This window comes from Eleutherodactylus coqui, chromosome 4 (assembly GCF_035609145.1).
Source record: "Eleutherodactylus coqui strain aEleCoq1 chromosome 4, aEleCoq1.hap1, whole genome shotgun sequence".
Taxonomy (NCBI): domain Eukaryota; kingdom Metazoa; phylum Chordata; class Amphibia; order Anura; family Eleutherodactylidae; genus Eleutherodactylus; species Eleutherodactylus coqui.
Window position 1 is genome coordinate 88,641,933 of NC_089840.1, and position 16,638 is coordinate 88,658,570.

The 16,638-nt window shown below is 42.1% G+C and overlaps 1 protein-coding gene across 2 annotated transcripts in view; it reads right to left on the reverse strand.

Annotated features, from left to right (window-relative positions):
* Positions 1 to 16,638, reverse strand: part of BCLAF3 (BCLAF1 and THRAP3 family member 3) — a 71,626-nt gene that overhangs the window by 16,234 nt on the left and 38,754 nt on the right. For both annotated transcript variants that reach the window (XM_066599842.1, XM_066599841.1), the window contains exons 5-11: positions 15,948 to 16,580; positions 13,359 to 13,469; positions 12,287 to 12,444; positions 11,870 to 11,993; positions 9,717 to 9,780; positions 5,525 to 5,640; positions 4,153 to 4,261 (exon numbers count right to left, since the gene is read on the reverse strand). In XM_066599842.1, the coding sequence (XP_066455939.1) occupies positions 4,153 to 4,261; positions 5,525 to 5,640; positions 9,717 to 9,780; positions 11,870 to 11,993; positions 12,287 to 12,444; positions 13,359 to 13,469; positions 15,948 to 16,580 (1,315 nt within the window). The remainder of the gene's footprint in view (positions 1 to 4,152; positions 4,262 to 5,524; positions 5,641 to 9,716; positions 9,781 to 11,869; positions 11,994 to 12,286; positions 12,445 to 13,358; positions 13,470 to 15,947; positions 16,581 to 16,638) is intronic.

A 16,638-nucleotide genomic window follows, 5' to 3' on the forward strand; every position in this document is an offset into this window, starting at 1 on the left:
ATATATATATACACACACACACATACATACATATATACACAGACATACATATATATACATATATACACACACATACATATATATACATATATACACACACATACATATATATACATATATACACACACAATGCTGTGTGAGCGGATCACCAGCCGTGTTCATGAATAACCAGATAAGAGATGCAATGGGGTGTGTGGGGGGATGCAGTGGGAAGAAGGGGCCAAGGTTTCCAAGAGGAGTGTTATAGCAAGGTAGATGGAGAAGAGTTGCAGAAACAGTGTAGCGCACTGTGCTATGTCATTTCCGTAGCTCCCACTCACTTCAGTACGAGGCTCTTTCCGTAGGCTCCGGCCAGGTGGCCAGTAACTGTAGCAATGGTTTCCCATCTGAACTATAAAAAACTGAGATGGCAACACCCCTTTAACGAGGCCATACACAGTTTAAAATTCATCAAAATGGATGACTTCACCCAAAATAAATAGCTTGTTGTTGAATTTTGCCCGGCGAACAATTATTTTTGATCCATGACACACAGTCAAATGTCTGGAAAGAAGTTGGCCATGGCTATATTTCTCGTATGGCAGTTACTAGTCCTTCAGTGTAGTTGTAGTTGTCCATTACACAAATGATCTTTCATTGTGGGGACATTCTTTCACGGAACGATCGTATGCCCAGTGTCACTGAATAGGTATGGCCAGTTTCCTTATAGCTCTGGCTGTCAACATTACCCAGTTGGCTTACTGTGTGTTCAGAGCATGCTCCGCTAATATATAACAGCACGTGCGGTCTTCACATTGGGCGCCAGTAGACTGATAGCAGTTTGAAATAAAAAAATAATGCTCTGCATTACTGGATTTCAGATAAACTGTTAGCATAAGTTCACACAAACTGGTAGCAGCTGCTATGCAACGGTTTTAATGTTGTATGGTCAAATAATGCTTTTATTCAGAAAAGAAAAATAATAAAATGTGCGTAACAGTAGGTCAACAATGACTAAAGTCACAATTGATCAGACCATCTAATAGCATGGCAATCATCTCAGTTATAATGATAAAGCCTCATGTCAACGGGCACACACGGATTTTAAGTGTGGAATCCCACAGCGGATTCCTGCCATGTCCGTAGACATGAGGAAAAAAATTACATTTACTCACCTGTCCGGACACTGCGCGGCCGGATCTTCTTTCTCCTGCATGGCGGATGCGCTTGGCATACCACACTCATGCACCGTGACTTTCTTTTTTAAATCTCCTGCTTTCCCATGGTTCTGTGGAGCGTCCGCAGTTTCAGCTGCGGGCGTGCCGCGGACTGGACGGCTTCCATTACCCTTAATGGAAGCTGTCCCTGCGGGACCCGCAGAAAATGGACATCCGCGGGTATTCAAATACCTGCGGATGCCCAATGATAGTCTATGGGCACATTGAACTGCGGATCATCCGCGCGGGTGACCCACGCAATTCAATTATGCCCGTGGACATGAGGCCTAAGAAAGAAGACTAGGACAAAAACTTACAAAGAAAAAAATATATAATACTAAGGATAAGTAACCATACTTCAAAAAAGCATTACACGTATTGCACCCCGATGCTGTTAAATGTTCCATTCGCATAAGGTCATGAAGTGTACCCATAGAGAACTTGTTGAGGGATCTGGAGACATCCAGAGCAGTGGGATACACAGCCTCATAGTCATAAGAAAGTGTGGAGTTAAGTCTTATTTAACACCATAAAAGGACGCAGCCTACTTTGGGCGCAACCGAATTTTAAAAATCCAACATGTGTCCTTTTTATGTGGTAATAACTTTGGAATGCTTTTACTCCTTGAGGAGATTCTGAGACTGCTCTTAGTGACATCTTGTGATGGGAATTATGTGCCTGATTGTGATGGGAAATTATGGACAATATGCTTAGCGTTTAAAGAGCAGAAAAAATCCAAAACGCACAGAAAATTTGGAAAAGTTAGAGCTTTCAAAATGTCAAATTCTCTGCTACTAAATGGATAACGAATAAATAAAACTTATAGTAAGCCTAATGTAACGCATTTAAGTCTACTTATGTTTAAGACACCATAAAACTTAAGTTTAATAACATTTTAACAATTTTTCATGAATATTTCCAAAATAAGATTTTAAAAAGGACCAGTTCAGCTCTAAAACTCCCCATGAATCACCCAATTTAAAAATCGGTACCACTCCAAATAAATATTCAGAACTACATATACGACGTTGTCAACCCTTTAAGTACTGGATAGGAATTGAAACACCCTTTTTCACTCCGTCCGGTTTTGTAAACTCGCTCCCTAACCACAACTTCCTTTCCTTTAATATCAAATTATTCTTGCCTTGTTCAGTGTATCATTTGCCTCCTCTCCTTCCCCATGCTGTTGAGGTTCCTCAGGGTTCGGCCTAAGCTCCTCTCTTTTCTCTCTACAGAGCCCCTCTGTTGGACTATCAGCAGATTCGGCTTTCAGTACCATCTGTACGCAGATGAGACCCAATTATATATTTCTTCCCACGACCCCTCACATTTACTACTACAAAACACCAGCGATTGTCCTCTTTCTACCTGAAACTGAACTTCTTGTGTTTCCACAGTTCACTGAAAATAATAGGTATCTCACATAGATCCCACTCAAAAAAAATTAGAAAATCAACTTATCAAACACTAGATGCTGAATAATCATCTTATCATACCAGATGCTGACCTAACTGACCTAAACCTGATATTTCCATTTCAGCCTACTAAAACACCTGAACGGCATCGCCCGGTGCCTTGAGGTTATATTTGACTCTGATCTTTCTTTCGCTACCCATATTCAATCACTTTCAAGATCATATCAGCTGCACCTCAGAAGTATCTCCAGAATCTGCCCTTTTTTTAATACGGATACATCAAAAACGCCAAGCTAATATTTTTGCCCAACCGCTACACCAATGCCTGCCCCCTGTGCCAGTCACTGCACCAATGCCTGCCCCCTGTGCCAGTCACTGCACCAATGCCTGCCCCCTGTGCCAGTCACTGCACCAATGCCTACCCCCTGTGCCAGTCACTGCACCAATGCCTGCACCCTGTGCCAGTCACTGCACCAATGCCTGCCCCCTGTGCCAGTCACTGCACCAATGCCTGCACCCTGTGCCAGTCACTGCACCAATGCCTGCCCCCTGTGCCAGTCACTGCACCAATGCCTGCCCCCTGTGCCAGTCACTGCACCAATGCCTGCACCCTGTGCCAGTCACTGCACCAATGCCTGAACCCTGTGCCAGTCACTGCACCAATGCCTGCACCCTGTGCCAGTCACTGCACCAATGCCTGCACCCTGTGCCAGTCACTGCACCAATGCCTGAACCCTGTGCCAGTCACTGCACCAATGCCTGAACCCTGTGCCAGTCACTGCACCAATGCCTGAACCCTGTGCCAGTCACTGCACCGGTTGCTCATCCACTACAGAACACAAGTCGAAGTCAACATTCTTAACCACCCTATTATCATCTCTCCTTAATCTGAACCTCCAACTAACATCTCCAAGATTTTTCCCAAGCTGCACCAGTTCTCTGGGATGTGCTACACCAGACATTAATGGTTAACACTCAACACCTACAGCTCCAAGTGTGTCTTAAAACACGTCTCTATAGGGAGGCCTACCACATTCCCTCATCCACAGTAACGTTTCCCCATTTATCCTTCTAGATTCTCCCTCAGAATATGATACCCTCACTCCCATCACCTCATATGCCCTAATGCACTTTATCTCTCTACATACACAGATATTAACTGGTGACCAGCCCATATAGCTTTAACCCTTAATGCCACAGGACATAAATGTACGTCCTGGCAGAGGGGTACTTAACGCAACAGGACATATACTTATGTCCTGTGGATAGCGCGAGATGAGAAGAGATCTTGCACTGTTCGGCAGTGGGAGACGACTGTCACCCATAGCCGGCCTTCTGCTGCAATAAGCAGGGGTGCATCGGGACAGCGACCCCTGCTGTTAACCCCTTCCCTGCTGTGATCTATGTAGACCGCGGCATGTAAAGGGCTCACAGAGGGAGTGTGGCACCAGCCAAACTGTGCAATTCCGACAGCAAGCTTCAACAGCAATAGAGAAGCAAAGAAAGTTCACCTTAAAGACAGCATTCGAAATCACACTTACTGGAGGTCTGCCTGCTGACTTTCGAAAAGGCGCTCTGTCCCCTCTTGACATTTTCGTAAATTCACCCGTTTCATTATTATGTGGCTTGTAATAGCTGCCTGAAACATCACTGAATATAAAAGGAAGAACAATTATTTTTGCTTTCAATACAAAGTCACTATAAAAAATACAGAGAACCAAGTCCCTTAGTATTAAGCAGAGACACACAGGAAGCAATACATATGGGTAAAGGGCTCCTTAGGGGGTCTTACTCAGTGCATACTGGGAAACATATCGTGTCTGACCTACAATACAGACATAAGAAATAAAGGATTGCCATCCAATATAGCTCTGGAATATGGACTTGTGTTAAGTGCTGCTGTCTACTAGTCCTGTTCTATATCCCCGGATAGCTTAGGTGTAGTTAACAGCACAAAACTATAGCTTAGAAAGACAGATTTTCTAGTTTATAACATCCCCAACCCCCCTAACTCCCCCCCCCCCCCCCCCAAAAAAAAACGTATCAACATTAATATGAGCTTGGCCATAAGAGACAAAGAATAATATAGTGTGGGCACTGCTGATCCCGCTCGGCCTGCTATGGTAATTAAAGCATTATGGCAGGATATGGCCTCGGTCCAGGGAACCTATCTCAGCTGATAATGAAAACTGCTGAAACAGATCAATAAATCTGTGTTTGGGTAGGTTTCCTTTCATTTCTGGCATTTTGAGCTGGAAAGAATAGTGCAGGCCACAAAGTTATTCTTTCCAGCACAAAATGTCAGAAGCGTGCCAAAGTGGAAACTTGTTGTCTCCGTTTCAGTAGTTCACATTAGCGGCTGAAATAGGTTCCCTTTAGGCCAAATCCTAGGGCGCCGTTTTTGGAAATGTAAAAATTAAAGCCCTAAAAAGGGATCCCTGGCGGAGGTCAAAGTCTGAAGAGACCCCGCCATGCCACGAAGTCTTTGTGTTATTAATACAATTGTATTATGATTTTCAAAACAAGGTTTCTAATTAGTTTAATTACCCAAGATGTGGTCATAGGCAAGATGTGGACAATTCATCTCCTAGTAAGGCCCCCTTGTCCACGGCCGAGGCAGAACATCGCCAGCGATACTCCGTGGCGAGGGAGAGCTGACAGGTCTCAGTAGTGAGCCTATCTAATAGATAGGCTCACCGTGGAGAATTGTGGCAATCGCAGAATTCCGCGATTTAAAACCCGCAAGCAGAGAATCGCTATGATCCTCTGCTCGTGGACGCCAGCACTGTGATTTCCATCGTCCGTGGACAGGCAGCCTAACGCTTTTACTTCTGTGAATCGCAGCGCCCTCCCATCATAAATGTCTGACTGTATGTATGAGTGGCATGCATGTTTGAAGGAGGAAAAGGCAACCTGTCACAAAAGCCAAGGTTGGCGCTGCCGTCCTCTTCACTGTGCAGCCTCTGCTTTCTTCTCCTCTCTATATCGTGTCGCAAATCATTAGGATCTTCAATTACTCTCTGGCTGGCCTGGGGAGATAAAAGTAGCAAAGGCCATGAAGAAGAAATGCCTAAAATTCATCTAATCCTGCAATGATGAGAAAAGACAGTTATTTTTCTTAAAGAGCAACTGCACTGTAATTTTTTTAAGGTACAGAATAGGCGATTCTTAGCATTTTTGCCATAGGTTTTATTGGCCCATTCTGTACATTTTTTGCAACCCTCTTCAACTATGCAGCTGGGTGAGAACGGGGCTGACATATCCATCTAACTGCATAACATAATAGGGCGCACCAGCTGTGCCAGCACTGTTCTCTCTAGTATACCAGTTTATTAACCCCTTAGTGACCAAACCTTTTTCGATTTTCCGTTTTTTTCAACCCCCCCTTAAAAAAAACCTCCTTTATTTATTAATCGACGTATGAGGGTACTATTTAATGTACCATATAATGTACTGAAAAACTTAAAAAAAAAAAATCTAAGTGGAGTAAAATGGAGGAAAGAAAGATGACATTCCGCTAACTTTCGATGCGTCTTGTTTCTACGGTGCACAAACTGCAAAAAAATGGCATGAATAACTCTATTCTATGGGTCAGTACGATTACTACGATTTTCTGTACTACTTTTATTTTTTTTCAAAGACATTACATTTTTAAAAATTATTTTCTGCGGGAGTCTTCTGCGCGCAATAACGTTTTTATTTTTCCATGACTTAGTTGTGCAAGGGCTCATTGTTTGCGTTGGTACCATTTTGGAATAGATATGACATAGTTTGATCGTTTTTTATTGCATTTTTTCTTGGAGACAGGGTGACCAAAAAAGCGCATATCTTGCGTAATTTATTTTTTTCGGACAACGTTCACTGTGTAAATTATGCATTACTTTAATAAGATTGGACTTTTACGGACGCAGCAATACCAAATAAGTATTTTTGTTTTACGATTTAGATTCTTTTATTACAAATATGGCAAAAGTTATTACTTTCTTTTAATAATCGGTAAAACTTTATTCTTTTGTTAATTTTTTTTTAGTCCTAAGACGACCCCCGGCTACCATGACACCTGCATAGCTCCTTGCTATCTCATTTCCGGGTGCCTACGGGACACCCGATCATCATTTAAGTGTCAAGGGTTAACGTTTAATGGGTTAACAGCCCCGATGAGCTGCGATACAGCTTTATCAACCCAGTAATACCAGTAATTGAATCTAGTTGTTGCCCCTACTCCTTGTGTGGCGCAGAGTGCGAAGGCAGCAGAAATGCGGTCCTACCTAAAGGTTGTAAGTTCAATCCCTGCGTGGTTCAAGGTAGCTGGCTCAAGGTCGACTCAGCCTTCCATCCTTGAGTACCCAGCTTAGTGGGGGGTAATAAATAAATTACTTAAAAGCGCTGGGGAATAAGTTGGCGCTATACAAATAGCAAGATCAAGATATATATATTTATTTTTTTTTTTACTCCGTAATAGATAGGTCTTTGGCTAATAAAGGCCCATTTACACCAGCCGACGATCGCTAAAAAAATTTTTATATATATATATATATATATATATAAATCGGCGATCGTTTTAGCGATAATCGGTACATGTAAATGTGCGCCCATCGTGTGCTTTTCAGGCACTGCTAGCTGATTGTTAAGTTCAATCTAACCTAAAAATCATCCTACACTCTTATCAGAAGTACTCCATTGGGAGTGCTGATAGCATTGTTTCCCCCTGGATAACAAAGGTTCTGAGCGCAGATAATAGCCTTGGGCTATTAACTGTGTTGCGGGAAGGCTTCATTTGCACACTTAATTGCTCTTAAGTAGCTGAGTTGCTACTTAATACTTTATGCAAAATGATCGCTCAAAGCTGTCACTCAAACTGTCGTTTGAGCGATGATCGGCCCATGTAAACCAGATTTTAGGAACTACCTATTCAGCTTAAATTAGTGTGGGTAAAAGCAAGCAGGCTACAATTTTCCAACCGGTTTTAAAATTAAATCTCCCAGTCATTGTTACAAGGCATACTAAATGGTCAAGCATTGACTTGTAGGAATGCTGCCTTCTAAAAAGTGACACTACAGAGGCATTATTCAGTCTTCCCAGAGCGGCATGCATCGCCTTATAAGTCCCCTCACACCTACTAAAGGCTCTCACTAGGAAGAAACTTTACCCTTTCCAACCCATGTCACCACCTCTCACCCAGCCAGCAACCTACAGCACACTCATGGGGAAGGGGGGTAGGTGGGGAGACGTGGGCTCCTGAAAGAGACCCTGGCTTTGGCTCATATTCTCCAGTTATTGTTTCAGGGCCTGTTAACCCCTTGAGTGGCACGTCGGGAAGTTTTCCGGGACGAGCTCCACTGCCCAAGCTGTAGTACTTGTATTTTTTTCAAAGACATTTAATTTTTTTAAATTATTTTCTGCCATCTTCTGCGCGCAAGAACGTTTTTATTTTTCCGTCGACGTACTTGAGCAACGGCTCATTTTTTGCAAGATATCCTGTAGTTTACGTTATTTCTAATTCGTAATACATATGACTTTTTATTGCATTTTTTTCTGGGAGACAGGGTGACTGAAAAAGTGCATTTGCGGTGTTTTTTATTTTTTTTCAGACCACGTTCACCGTGCGGGGTGAATAATGCATTACTTTGATAGATCGGACTTTTACGGACGCGGCGATACCAAATATGTATTTTTCTTTTAGGATTTACATTTTTTTATTATAGATATGGCAAAAGGAGGGTGATTTAAACTTTTATTACTTTTTTTTTTTTAAACTGTGAAAAAGTTGCGAAAAAGAAAAAACTATTACAATTTGGTATTGGCATAATCGTACCGGCCTGTAGAATTACTTTAATATATTATTTATACTGCTCAGAGAATGCAGTGAAAAATAAAAAAAACATGTCAGAATTACAGATTTTGTTATTCTTGACAGTAGAGAAAATTGAATAAAAAGCAATCAAAATCTTACATGTTCCTTAAAATTAGATAAATGAAGACTGGAGTTCATCCCGCAAAAAACAAGGCCTTCTGGAGCTCCGGCAATGGGAAAAAAATTAATACGGCTCTTTGAATGTGGCGACAAAAAAGCAAACCTTTTAAATGTACAAAAATATCAAAACATAAAATAAACTGTATGAACTTGGTATCGCCGGAATCGTGCTGAACGCCGTAAAAATTAAATCCAAAAAACAAATGACAGAATTTTTTTCCCCCAATCTCCCTACAAATTTTTTACAAAAGTTATGCAATACATTATATATACCCAAAAATGATGGCATCAAAAAATACAACTTGTCCCGCAAAAAACAAGCCCTCGTATGGCTGTGTCAATAGAAAAATGAAAAAGTTATGGCTCCTGGAACGCGACTGCAAAATTAGTTGAAATTACATTATTAGACGATTTTAAAAACCTGCCCTAGTGGGCACGACAGGGGGTTAAGAAACCCACCACTCAAGGGGTTAAACGGTCAGACAATGACTTGCAAGAATGCTGTCTTCTAATAGGTGAGCCGTAAAAAGGCATTGTTCCTTCTTTCCATTTGCAAAAAAGGGAATCTGTTGCTAATTAATACTACCCTCACATAGGGCAGATTAAACAGGTCACAGACACCCCGAGTTCATTATTGTGTCATTTATTTTTCTTGCAAACCCTTTCATAACATCACAATAAATATAAAGTCTTAGGCCCCCTGTCCACCGCTGCCGGAGAGAGAACTGACAGGCTCACCACGGAAAATTGCGGCAAATTGCAGTATGCCGCGATTAGACTCCTGCGAGTGGAGAATCGCTATGATTCTTTGCTCGTGGACAGAGGGGTTGCGCTTTCCATAGCAACGCTATGGAAAGCGTGCACTGCGTTACTCAAGGACGGATTATCGCCGCGAGTAACGTAATGCACAATCGTTCGTGGACAGGAGTCCTTAGCCAAGAGCCAACATTGCTTTACCAATATGGAAGGCATATAGCACACAGTAAATTCATAGTTCATAATTATCAGTACCATTTTCATTATCTTCCTGTAGCGCCTGTTTATGCAAATTCCCTCATCTTAATATTTTTACTTTCAGATTTTCTCACGCACACAAGCATGCACAAGCTTAGGCATGGAGCTAATATTTACCAGCGTGACTTCAGTTTTATGGAGAGTCTTGTTCTGTAGATCTTCCAGGGAGATATCAATTCTCCTGCCAGGTAAGAAGTTTACAAGAAATAAAACCAGATAATTATTAAGAGAGCTCCACATAAAAAATAACCAATACATTGTGTCCAGTGATTGCTAAAGAGCTGCAATGATAAACTATACTATGTCTCAAGTTAAGTTCAGGCTACACATGGACAGTACTGTTTTGCCTGAGCGTAGGTTTGGCAGCAATGCGACTGCAGAGGGAGCTGCTTTCTGAAGGCTTGGGGTTGAGGACAAATTAAGCCGCAATCCTGGTCTTGTTTTAAAGCCAAGAATCTTACAAGCTAAGAATCTCAAGCTTTAACCAAGAATGAAATGGGAGCTACATATACTTACAGCACTCAGTTCAGTCTGTGTGAAGAGCACAGGGTCACCAGTGGGGAAAGTGCTGGCAGCGTGCAGCAATTTGTGACACTCCTCCTTTCCCATATCGCTAGTGATATTCCACTGCGGGGGAGGAGGGGGGAGCGCTGACAGGTTTCCAAGGTGAGCCTATCTGATAGATAGGTTCACCACAGAGAACTGCGGCAATCGCAGCATGCCGCAATTTAAATCCCGCGAGCAGAGAATCGCTACGATTCTCCACTCGTGAACGCCGGCACTGCGCTTTCCATAGCAACGCTTTAAAAAACTTCACAAAACGTGATCCCACGGGTGATTTATCGCCTGCAGATCATTGCCGTGGACAGGCAGCCTTAATTTGCAATGACCCATATGTTAACATCATTAAAAAAGGGTGAAAAAAACAAATTCCAGAATAGTTGTATTTCCTGTTTATTCTGCTCCGAAAAACAGGAGTAAAGTGCATTTGAAAAGCTTTATGTTCCCCAAGATGTTACCAAGGCTTATCTGCAACAAACAAGCCCTCATACAGCTACGTCCAAATACTAAAAAATGTTATTTTGGTCTTGGATTGTGTTGGCACAAGAACAAATTATTTCGTAGGAAAAAAAAAAAGACGTTTTTATTGCGCAAAAGGAGTAAAACATACCAAAAATGACTGCATATAAATTTGGCATGTGCAGAAGCCCGCAGCAGGTCCCGATCTCCGTGGGACATCATGGAGGATACCGGCAACATCTCCTGCCTGGAGATTTCAAATTTTCCGAGGCTGACGGCCTTCTGCGCTTGCATGTGACGTCATACGTCTGGTGCACATGCGCGGAAGAGCGTTATCAACACTGGAAATCACAGAGGACCGAAGCGATTATCCAATCCATCAGTGCAGCTGAATCTTTAACTTTTTAAAAACTTTTTCTTTACTTTATTGCGATTGGCACTATCCACTGGATAGCACCGATCGCATTGCCAGGGTGGAGCTCTCAGTGGTCCCTCTTGACAGCTCCATGTTGCTGTCAGCTCCCGGAGGTAGCCAACATGTAGCTGTCACATCTAGAGCCTACGTGGCTTTAGAGGATGCATGTTTTTACGTCTTCTTGGATACAAACCCACTTAGGCAGTACGTAAAAAGGCAATGGGGCCGTCACTAAGGGGTTAAGGCTAAAAATAGTTACGTCACTAAGGAAATAAAATGCACCTAAACTATGTGCCAGCTCTATTTACTAAGTAAGGATAGAAAAAAAACCCAACACCACACTCGTTCCAATAAAAACAGAGTTTTAGTTAAATGGATACATAAACACACAAGATAAATGACGCCGTTGGAGCAACTAGTGCTATTAATTAGAGAAAAACATTAGTGTAAGATACATTTAAATTTACGTAGAAGTCAGAAAATGCCCAATAAGAGGAGGATCAATCAAAAAAAGAGTTGGTACCAGTTTATTAACCCTATAGATACCAAGTACAAGTCAAATACTTGGAGAATCCCATCAAGAGATCGTTTACAGAAATGCAATAGATAAAGAAAATATTATGCAAAAAGGAGAGAGTGGAAAGCAGGAATAACTAATCGAAAACACAACTGCAAAAAAAGGAGTAAAACACTGTCAGGTTCAGCCAAAAAACTGTTTTTATAGAGCATAAGAACAAGTGAGAGCACACCGAAGCGGTGAGGTCATGAGATATCTCAGATTCACATTAACATGCTGCTGCCTGTCATCTGGCAGAGTGCAGTCACATCGGTTTACCTGTGGATCTCGGGATTGGGCTGTGCTGGAGGTTTCTTAAGGTTCAACTCCTCCTTATTGCTTTCTCCCTGCAGCTTAGAAAACCGTTCATGGAGCGACATCTCAGGAGACTTGAAATGGTTTGCTGTACAGAAAAGGACAAAAATATGGAATAATTTAATTAGGAAAATCTCAAATGATCTATAAGTACGTTCACTACAATAATGTTCATTTTCTGGGATGTTCCTGTAGAACTGAGTATCAGTAAGAGAACACAATTCTATAAGATCTGTTCTGCAATCAATCAATGTATCGTCGATCGGGAGTAGTGGAGCTCGTTCATTTACAGGCCTGTGATGCAGATCAGCAACGTAATTCAAATCTGCAATTAAAGCCCCAGAATTCCCTGGAAAACCGTACTTTACCATTTGATCTTACCTTTCACTTCGTGGATGATGGTGATGATTTCCTGAGTAAATTCAGTGCTTGGAACATTCGTTTCCCGTTGCTTTGAAGAACTTAGATGGTCAAACACTGGATGAAAAGCATCCTTTCCACCTACTGCTACCAGGTCTTCAGACATCTGTCTCTCGTTACTACCATGAAAACGTAACATAGTAAAGCGAATATAGCAAAATACCAAAAGTCATATACCAATGCAAAAGGGCAGTTGTTGCCGTTTTTGCAAGAAATTGAATATTTTTTCACAAATCTATCCAATTATATGTACAGGGTTTAAAAGTATTCTAATATTGAACATCTGCTCCTTGACTTTAAAGGGAACATGTCACTAGGTTCAAGTTGCCCAAACCACAGGGAGTATGAAGTAGCGACTGGCGTGGACATTACAGAGAAGTAGGTTTTATTCCGAAACGCTATGGCATTTCAGAGGCGAAGGGTGGTGGCGGTGTTGTGTGTGGCGGGACAACTCTGAGAAGCTGCTGGGAAAGAGGTGAAGAGTCATGGGGGCGGGGCCTCCACTGGTTTCTTCTCGCCCGGATTGGTTAGATTGACAGGTCTCCGTTTGTGTACACAAAGAGATCTGTAAATCTGTCTGACCTGTGCAAGTTGAAGCCGGCAGAGCCTTGCCTCTGTAACTCTTCTCCCTGTTCCAGGAGGCTCCCCATAGTATAGTTTTTTCTTAACCATCACAGTATTTAAGGATAGGTCAATAATATGGGCCTAGTGTGGCGCAGAGTGTTAAGGCAGCAGAAATGCAGACCTAAGCTCTTGCTCACAGCCTGAGGGTTGTGGGTTCAATCCGCACGTGGATCAGGTAGCCGGCTCAAGGTTGACTCAGTCTTTCAGAGGTCGGTAAAATGAGTGCCCAGCTTGGTGGGGGGGTAAAAGATGACTGGGGAAGGCAATGGCAAACCACCCTGCAAAAACAGTCTGCCACGTCACCCTAGGAATCAGTCATGACTCAGTGCTTGCACCAGGGGACTTTACCATCAATAAAACTAGTCTGGAAAAGCCCTTTAATAAATGTTTCAAGAGACTAAAAGATTACCTCTTTTGCACATTCTTTTCAGACCTCTTTTGTTCATGATTCCTCTTTCCCTGAGGAACGTCAGACTTTGGTTGAATGTCTTTGGAGATATTCCAGTGTTCATGAGGTTGTCTAGGTAAGAACAACTTAGGAAATTACCTGATTCATTCTCCATAAATGTACAAATAAAGCACCTAGCTAACATAATGCATAGCACGTTTTAAGCATGGACTCAGTAAAAGTCATTTAGGAACAGAGATTTGTTAAGGGCTCATTTATCTTGCGTTATAAATCAGATATTGGATTATCACAAGATGATGCTACAATTGTATCTGAGATTTTTTTTTAACAAAACAAGGATTAAATAAAATAAACATGAAATCCTAACAAGGATATGATATACTTAATAAGTATGATATACTTGGTATTATTGTACCTTGACGCCATCGGAACTGGTGGGTGTGCACAAGGGTAAGGCTGTTTGACAGCCAGGAGACGTCCCGATTCTTATTGGCTGCAGGGCCGTCTGCACTTCCTCGGCCTAACAGGTCCTCAGTACTCCGCTGACATCTCCACTGCCTGCTGACAACTCCTCTCCCAAGGGCGCAGGCATTGCCCCAGGTACAGCTTCCGTGTGCTGCGGCGCCCCAGCTCCTGCCCCCACTCTCACTATAACCACCGGCGCCCTGCACCAAGGTTCTGCTGAGCCGGCCCTGCTGCTACCCCCACTGTCAGTGTAGCCGGCTACAGCTTCCATGCTCTGTGGTGCCCCTGCTCCTGCTGTCAGTGTAGCCAGGGGCCCAATGCCAGTGGCCTTGTCCCCGCTATAGCAAGGTTGCTCAGGCGCCCATGCTGCTGTCACTGCTGTCAGTGTAGCTGACGGTGGCCTCCCATGTCCCCTTAACAGCTCCTGGAGGTGCTGTAACTTTGCATGCCATGCTCCCATACTGGGACCACTGTCACAGTCCCCAGCGCACAGACCTTGGACTCTCTGCTGCATTCACGCTGGGTGTCAGCGGAGACCCCAGTGCTCTGTGGCCGCAGCTGAAAGGCCCAGGACGGCAGTGACATGTAATTACTAACTGCCAGGACCTTTGGGGCCAACGCCGGGGAGTGCACCGTCCAGCCAATCCAATAAAGGGGGCGTCTCCTGGCTGTCAAACAGCCTTCCCCTTGTGGACACCCACCAGTACCGGTGGCGTCAAGGTACACCAATACCGATATACTTCATTAAGGACATAAAGAGAGTTTGATGCATGACATAGAACTATTCCCTTACCTGTTAAATAATTCTTGTTCTTTCAGGTCATAAATAGGATCCACATTGTTGTTGTAAATCAACATAGTAATATATGAAGCCACCCAATCATCAAAAACTATATAACTCTGATTTTCTTGGATTTAAATATTTCAGCAGCGGAGTCACCTGCATATTATATTATTTTGCGCTATCATAGGTTTGTGAGGCGAGAAAAATTTCATGCGACTTTACATATTATTGTGCTTTTGGTAGAAGCCGGTTTAAATAAGTAGATAATCGTTGGACAACTTCCGGGTTTTCATTGCAAATTTCTTTAATGTTCCACTTTGGAGATGATACGCTCACATGAATAAAGAATATGCTGGAGAACAAGATCCACAAGAGATAATATTTGCTGCAGATTAGGAAACATCAACATGTAAAACAACTGTCATCTTAACTTATCCAGCCGTAGAGCTGTTTCCGCATATTTGGTTGGACTGTTTTTCACAAGTGTGTTCTATGATGGTCGTGGCACTTGATATTCCTTGTATATAAACGCATCATCAAAGTATCAAACATGAATTTCTTCAAAACACAGTTAGCACCCATTACGCAGAATGTTAGTGGATGGCGCCGCCAAGCAAAAAAACAACTTAATTAGCTTTGATTTGTCTGTTTTTGAGTGAGCAGCTTGTTTGTTGTTTTAATAATGTCTGCCGAAGTTTCGCATAACATACAGATTACTTTGATTGACAGAGTCTACAATTTCTCTTCCAGTAAAGTTGGTCCCATGGAAACTTTCTGAAATTTTCCCCCGCTTTCTTTAGGGAATTAAAACAACATTTATTCAATCATCAAATGTTCTAACTCGTTTCCAAAAGATTAATTGGTGTGTGAAGTCACCAAGAGCGTAAGCCATTCTGCGAAAAATATTAGGCTTGGAAGAACAGTGTTCATATGATCCGCATGGCTGTCATGTATGAAGGGAGCGTGACCTTTTAGGAAAATATTTTGATGATGTTCTTGTTTTCCATTCTTTTTTTTTTTTATTTTCACTTTTCTTCTTTTTTTATTTTATATAGTCTACTTGCTCTTTTTTAACATAAAATAACCCTGCAATAAACATGCTCCTATTAATAGCTTAGGGTGATTATTGCCGATTAAGATTCTTCTGCTACTCCACCAGTGAATTTTGTTTCACGCATGAAAAAAAAAAAAAAATAAAATAAAAATTTCTGGATCTTTCGAACTTCTGGGTGTGTCGTCACTTGTTTCCACAGGTGAAAGAAGCATGAACTTTTACCTCGCTCTCACAGAAAACCCAATAAAAAAATAAAAAAAAGTATGAGATTAATTAAAAATAATACCTATACTTATCCACCGATTTCTTCACATCCAAATTAGCCATGATAGATTCCTTTTCAGAACTAATCTTCGGTATTATGGTTGGGTCAGGAGATTTTGGAGTATGGTTGTCCAAGTGGCCTTTAGAAGTTGGTTCCCTCCTGTATTCAGCTTTTGTCCCACTTTCCTTGTGCTTATGATTTGGGTGTTTGTTATCCAGTTTGATCACATCCCTATTAGGGGCTTTCCTTTCATTGCATTTAGTAGACGGTTCTGGTGATCTTTTTTCGGAACATTGTCCCCTTTCACGATTACTTATGTTTGACCGGTTGTGTTGGAAAGTTTTAGTAGTAAAGTTTTTCTTGTCTTCATAACGATCATTTGAAAATTCCGACTCTGCATGTACATATGATGGAGATCTATGATTATACTCATATTGTATCTTGTTATGTTTTCCCGAATACGTCTCGTAAACACCAGGAGTAGGATCTCTCAGGTCCGTATCTTTTGGCCAATCCTTCTCATGGTATGGCCGTGAAGAACGATCATCATTCCAGTGAGAATGTCTTGCCGGTGGTCGGTAGTCATGTCTATCTGGGACTCTTGCTCTCTTAGGAGGTGGCTCATGTTCTCTGTAATCACGATCCTCAACATGCCTGTTGACATAAATAATTATCACCCTTGTGTAGAAATTAAAGTAGATCAGAAATCAAA